The sequence below is a fragment of the Homalodisca vitripennis genome, chromosome 5, assembly GCF_021130785.1.
Source record: "Homalodisca vitripennis isolate AUS2020 chromosome 5, UT_GWSS_2.1, whole genome shotgun sequence".
Classification (NCBI taxonomy): domain Eukaryota; kingdom Metazoa; phylum Arthropoda; class Insecta; order Hemiptera; family Cicadellidae; genus Homalodisca; species Homalodisca vitripennis.
In genome coordinates this window covers 115,960,225-115,967,500 of record NC_060211.1, presented here as the reverse complement: position 1 = coordinate 115,967,500, position 7,276 = coordinate 115,960,225, and the positions used below count along the sequence as shown (strand labels likewise).

Genomic DNA, 7,276 nt, shown 5'->3' with positions numbered 1-7,276 from the left:
AATTGGGTTTACTTAAATGTATAGTTGATTCTCCATGGACCGAGGTTAAAATAATTGATTGGATAGTTATTCCGTATTACTTAAATGTAATTTATTTTAAGAATACAATGACATATGTAGGTCTGAAGTAAAATATTCAGCTGAAAATTGTAACTCCCTCGATCCCAAAAGGGATTAGTTGTGCTGAGCCTGCATCTCTGGTTGGCCAAAATGGTTTGATAATATATTTTAGCTCTACTTTCATTTCCCTACGTTGTGTTATCTAGCTGGTTCTTTTCTTACTACAGCCAATCAACCTAAAGATTGGCTGTCTGAGGAAAATAGCAAATTATACCAAATCCACTACCGATGTCCTGGTTTATTTTTTAAGGCATTAAGTGATAATTGTGAAAACGTTAAATACTGTGCTCGAACTGTTGCCTATAAAATTTATGATACAAAATAACTTTATTTTAAATTTTAGGAAAAACTAGTACATGGGATAGTTTTAATTTTTGTGGTATTTATTAAAAAAAACCCAGTTGTAAATAGTATTAAACCAAATTTATGTTAAGCAAATTTAATGTTCATTAATGTTTAAGGTTTAAAATTCAATTTTAACTTTTGATGAATATGTAAAAATTGACTATCTCACCACAACAATCCATCCAAAAGCACATTTGAGAACTAAAAACAACACTGATATCACAGTTTTCCCAAGGTCATTATTTATAAAAATTGCATGGGTAAGGTCTTTTTCATAAGGGGAAATAATGTCCCATCCTCTCTCAGGTTTCTGATTTCAACAGAAACTGTTTAGAAAACTTGTGCCCTAGTGTGGTAAGTTCCTTAAATTAAATTTTGATAATGTAGAAAATAGCTTAAAGTATATCTTCCAAATGTTGTATTTAATGAATTTTAGATTTCTCATTTTTGTATTTAAAAATGTCAGTTATTTTCTTCACAACGATTATCACTCCATTTATCAGTAAACTATTTTCTTTTTATATAAGATAGGCAAGGAGTGTGAAAACTGCATTACTAAAAACTTAAAATCCCCTTCTATTTATAAAATTTGTTTAAATATCTTGTGTGATAATAAGAAAGTATCATTTTTAACCTTTAGAGTACTTGTAGCTTCAAAGGGGTGTATTTTTGGTATGAAGTGTATAAAACAAGTCTCATTGTGATCCGTACACCTTAGAAATGTTTAGTATCAATCAGTATATGTACATGTATTTTGTAATTTCCTTGTAGATAATTTAAAAAAACTGTTCCACTGTATTAAACTAATTCAACACAATAGTTGCAACATAATTTCAATCAATAATGGTATGTTTCAGCTAACAGACATTTCTGATGACGGCTACTTGTGTTTGATGTCTGACAATGGAGATTTGCGTGAAGATTTAAAGGTTCCAGATGGCGACATAGGTACTCAGCTCAAAGCAGAGTATGATGCTGGAAAAGAATTGCTGGTAATGAAAATAATAATTACTATGTATAAGTTTTGGACTTTTCTAAATACAGAACATAAGTAAATAATAGCAACATATAAATCTTAATGAACACTACATAATACCATAAATTTATATATTTTCAATTATTATCATTTGATTAACCCGATAGCTTACTATAGACAGCATAGGGAATACAATTAATTTAGCCCGAATTGGAAACTTGCGTGATATTCTACTGCTTGCTTTTTATATTTTAATGAAACAAGGGAATTTTAATATAGCCATCCTTAAGTACATATGTTATCAAACATATAAAACAAAATGTTCATGATATTTTTTTAGCATACGTTAAATAAAATAACATGTTTTACCTATTAGGAAACAAGCTTTGTGTAATAAAAATAATGCAGACTTAAAAATAAGTTATTTTACAAAAAATATTTATTTCTTTTTTTATTGTTATCAATATTTCAATAGTTTTCTTTGAAAAAGTATGTTAATTTTGTTACTATTTGGTTAATTTTGGTTAACTTCTAAATAAAATACTTGTTTTATCTTAAAGTTTTTACATGTTTGATATTGCCATACTAAAAATAAAGGGAAAATTTACCTTCGGCTCAAAAGAATATCCTAAATATATTCAGATCAAAACATGTACAGTAGGTTTAACACAGTATTACCATTTTATACACTCACCATTTATAATTGAGTAAGGCCTCAATCTGTTTATATTTTCTTTTCCAACTACTAATTATTCATTTCCTATTATTTCATAAAACAGAGAAATGAAATTAAACCTGGGTAGTGCTGATATACTGTGAGATAAAGGTAAACCACTTCAGGCCCTAACATACGTAACACTTAATTAACTGGATTTTTGTTGCCCAACTTTTGTCTTGCAGTCTTTTAAACAATAAAAACTACAAATCTCCATGTGGTGGCCTTAAAGCTACAAGTATGCTGGAATTCAACACTCAACATTTGCAACAGTATTGTCATCTGTATCTGTTGCCAGAAAACCTATCGCAGCAAATTACCTTCAATCAAGACAAAATCTAATAATTGTGTAAAATGTTTGGATCTTATAACTCTTTGATTTTGTACTTGTTTTCTTCTCTCACTGTCCCATATGGGGCATATTGATGGGGTGTGTAAGCCTACAGTGATTTTGTTCTTTTATAGGTTTAAGATATATTGTATTTTCTGTTGTCTTATGAAGAATATCAATGAAATATTGAAAAAAAAAACAATGTGTAAGAGTCTTTGAATGGGGATAATTTTAAAAAAGTAAAAAGAAAGTTGATCACTGTATGATTATTGTTAGTAAATCGGTTGAAAAGAGGAGAAAATTTTTCCCCATTTGATTGAAAGTTTTTTACTCCATTGTCATCCCAAAACCCCTTAGACATTTTCTTAACCCTGGAACTGGCGGTCATATTTCTCTCAGTGGCAGAGTGTTTTAGTACTTCATACATTGCCTTATATTTATTTTATTATTACATGTTTACTATAAAGTACCTATAACTTATTATATATTTCTTTATTCAGCATTGTTCAAGGAACATTTTTCACATAATATAATTAAAACAAAAAAAAATACCCTTACTCTACCTCTTCAGGAAAAAAATGTTTTTTAGAAAAAAGAAAAGTTAGTTCAAAGTTTTTGATTTGTAAAATTGTTGTTGTTAGTGATACGCAAAATCCAAAATATGCAAAAGGAAGAGCATTTAATTCTGAGTAAAAATAAAACAACACATAGTTTATAAGGTATTTATTTTTACATGTGGTAAACGATACAAAAATCATACACTGACATTCGAAAGTGCTACTTACCAACAAAAGTAAGAACTTCAAAGCTCACTTGGACTTCTTACAATCTTGTAACTATTAGTTTATATTAATTTTCTATTTTTTAATTTTTTATTATATATTTTTTTTAATTATGTTCTGATTGAATGTTTAAATCGGAATCCTCATCGTTGCTTATTTCATGTACAACCAGTTCTCGAATGTCACTTGAACGATCGCGGAATTTACGATCCATTATGTAAACACGCACAAAAAAACTTACTATTATTGTGTCATATACACAATCATCATTACAACGACCTCAAAAAAAACAATAAACCAGACAGGACACCATGCAGCTGACGAAATAACAATAGCCGAATGAACCAGTTGACTCATCGCTGCGCGCGCAACTATCGCGGTACGCGGGGAGAATGTAAACAAACAGTTTAGAGATTACAAAACGTATGGACACGTGTAACGAAACGATAAAATTATTTATTAGTGTGTTATTTACATAAATTGAACCTTCCTCTTTCGATTGGTATCAATGTACAACTAGTTCTCGAATGTTACTTGAACGATCGCGGAAATTACGATCCATTACGTAAACACGCACAAAAAACTTACTATTATTGTGTAATATACACAACCATCATTACAAAGAACTCAAACAAACAATAAACCAGACAGGACACCATGCAGCTAACGAAATAACAATAGCCGAATGAACCAGTTGACTCATCGCTGCGCGCGCAACTAGCGTGGTACGCGGGAGAATGTAAACAAACAGTCAGAGATTATAAGTCGCATGGACGTGTAACGAAACGATAAATTATTTATTAGTGTATTATTTACATAAATTGAACCTTCCTCTTTCGATTGGTATCAATACCGATACTCTTTGATCGTGTTTTAAGTACGTAATATTGAGAAATAAAAGACGTATTAAAACGCCCGATATCGGGCGCTGCCATCTAGGATGCGACTAAAACGCCCGATATCGGGCGTTTGCCAGTTCCAGGGTTAAGTTTGGAGTACAAACGCCTCTACTGCTTTGTTGCCTTCGAAATGCTGACTTCCAAACATGTCTTTAAGGTATCCAAAAATAGTAGTCTAGACTATAGGGTGGATGTTCTAGTGTTTCCCATCCTAATGCAACCAATTTTTGCCTCATAAAGTAAGCCACATGTAGCCTGGCGTTGTATAAAGATAAAAGACACTTCTGGCCAATTATTGCTTCCTTTTCCTTCAAAATAATAATTTTGCGTCTCCTAGTACTACAATAATATTGTGCATTGATCATAGTAAAAATCAACATGATAAGCACCTTGCCAATAGATAAAATTGTTGCCATTACCTTTCTAGCAGACAATCACATCTTTACCTTCAACAAGCAAACACATGCAGGGTATTGTGCCCAGTATCACAGCAAATGTTCAGTAAGGCTCGCCCATCCTTGGCCATACCCTGATTATAACCCACTGTTGCACAGATAAATTCATTTCCTCTTCACTTATGACTTGTTTTGATAGTAAAGAGATCCGAGGGAATTGCTATCTTGCACACCAATCTATTATAGGTTAATGGCTTTATGTGAAATGTTTAGATCACCAGTTGCGTTTATAAGTTGGTACAGCCTCGTACATTTTGTAAAAAAGTCATTGCTAGATTTAATTGGGAGTATTAGGAGTGCATTTTTTTGTTATTTTTAAACAGCTTTGAAAACAATATAGGGCTGAATAGTCCGTTACACTTAACAGGAATGATATATGATGTATACAGTTTATTGAGCTGTATTGAATCAAGATCAGGCAACAGTCAACAAAATTTCCAATAATAAAACTGTGATGTTTTATTAACCCTCTCCCGCTCGCAAGGCATGAATCGCCACTACATAGCCACTACAGCCTAAACGGCACAGATCGGCACGCACTGCTTTATCTACTAGAGCCGATAAGTGCTGCTCTCGAGTAGCAATAGTTTGTACTACTATGGGTTGTTTGCTATCAGGAGACCATTTACTTTACTTTTACAGTAGATTTATTCCATTATTTTGCTATTTATATTAGTTGTGCGGAAACAATGGCGGGTTGTAGTCGTACACTTCGTGACAGTGAAATCGATCTCGTTATTAGTAATGATTGTGACGATTCAAGTGAGTGTAGTGATGTACCAGAGCTTTGTGAAGTGGTTGGTGGCATTGAGGATGTAGTTCGGAATGATCACAGTAGCAGGGGCAGTGACGGCGAGCCAGACAATGACCTTTACCAAGTAACTGCGCAACAAACAACCCGGTGGCCAGCTGTCCGTATGCCCCCTCCCTGGTCTCGTACAATCAACTTCATTGAACCAATATATAGTAAAATAATTAATATATATATAATTATAGTTAATTACAATGACAGAACGTATGTAAGTTGAGGCGCCGTGTATTTTGACCAAGCGCGACCGGCAGAGCGAATTAATTGAGGTTAGAAGCACCATGAGCGCCTGGAAACAATGCGAGCGGAAGAGGGTTAATCATGTTTATGCTGGATCAATCTCATACTGAGAATGTAACTGTAATCTCTGAACGTAGTCTGTTATTTGCAACATTTTCTGGTATGTACTGATTTAGTATGATAAGGAGAAGTTAAATTGTTAATTTTTGTTACAGTGCACAGTGTTGAAAGCCTGCGGTGAAGAGTGTGTGATTGCAATCAAAACCAATACAGCTCTTGATAAATAATGGCTGACAAACCCTGTGAAGATGGAAATGGCTGTTTTTATAAGAGTGAGGTGAGGCTGGCGGAACTAAGCGGACAATTAACAATTAAGTTTACGGGTGGGAGGGGGGCTGTTAAAGTATACACTAATCAAAGTATTTTCTTTTGGATGTCAAAAATTGTTGTAATATTTTCACAGGAGTTATCTGTTAATTTATACTTATTTTATGGGGAGTGATATTTAAAGTAAACGATTAAAGATCGATAAGTGTTGAGAGACTGAAATTGCTTCATCATTTTTACCTTACACCTTTAGACCATGGTTGTTATAAGGATTTTTATGTAACATTTGTATGAGTAAATCAAAATGTTTTGTGTCATTTATTGTACAAAATAATTAATACAATATTTTTGAATGACATGTACATGAATGCTTTATAAAGGAAATGGATGGGTCTGTATGTTTATTAACTGCAAGGAAAGCTTATTAGTTCCGGTTTAATGATATTTATTCTGATAATTTGAGGCGGCTAAAATGGTTATTAGGTTTGTTAATTAATAAGACATGTAACAGATTATCAAGTGACTCTTGTGAGTAGTTATAATGTATGTTATCTGTGTGCATTCCTAACTTGCTGTATAACATACATGTTAAGTTGTTATTTTACATCTTGTGTTGAGTATTGAATGGGTTGGATCAGAAAATTATTCTATAAGTTATAATTAATTATTTAATGTTTTTATACTGATTGTATAATTTTCAAGCTTGCTCACATAATAAATGAAATAGATTGATAAAAATTGACACTTCTTAACAAATTCTAAATTTTTTCATGTTGAATTTATTCTGTGTAATCATAATCTGACTGTATATTATGTAGCAGGCTATTGCTTAAACTAGCCTAAACTATACAAATTTTCAATGAACATTGTTTTCAAGTTTACTTTACTGTATTGTGAAATACTAAAACAATGTTCCACAACGCTTCTGACTAGTTATTATTATTAATAAATGTTATCAGTTGCTGTATTCTTCAAAGTTATTTATCCTGTGATGTTGTATTTTGAAGTTATTTCTTATTGTGACAGTATTGATATTGTGGGGATTATTTTCAATCAACAGAAATTGTTTATTGCTGAAAGTACTGTAAATTATAAGAATATTCTAAATCTCAGATATCTGTTGAACTATCAATATAACACGAGTTTGCTTGTTTACCAAATGTTAATGCGATGGCTACAAATATTATAAATCTATATAGTTATGGTTGAATTTTTATATGACAGTACAATCTCACAACTAAACGGCATTGTCCTTTGACAGCACTGGTTTTCTTGAAG

The 7,276-nt window shown here is 32.1% G+C and overlaps 1 protein-coding gene across 2 annotated transcripts in view; it reads left to right on the top strand.

Annotated features, from left to right (window-relative positions):
* LOC124362771 (eukaryotic translation initiation factor 5A) overlaps nt 1-6,965 on the top strand; it is a 17,261-nt gene extending 10,296 nt beyond the window's left edge. For both annotated transcript variants that reach the window (XM_046817541.1, XM_046817542.1), the window contains exons 4-5: nt 1,323-1,457; nt 5,887-6,965. In XM_046817541.1, the coding sequence (XP_046673497.1) occupies nt 1,323-1,457; nt 5,887-5,958 (207 nt within the window). In that variant the 3' untranslated portion in view covers nt 5,959-6,965. The remainder of the gene's footprint in view (nt 1-1,322; nt 1,458-5,886) is intronic.
* Nucleotides 6,966-7,276: the final 311 nt, after the last annotated feature.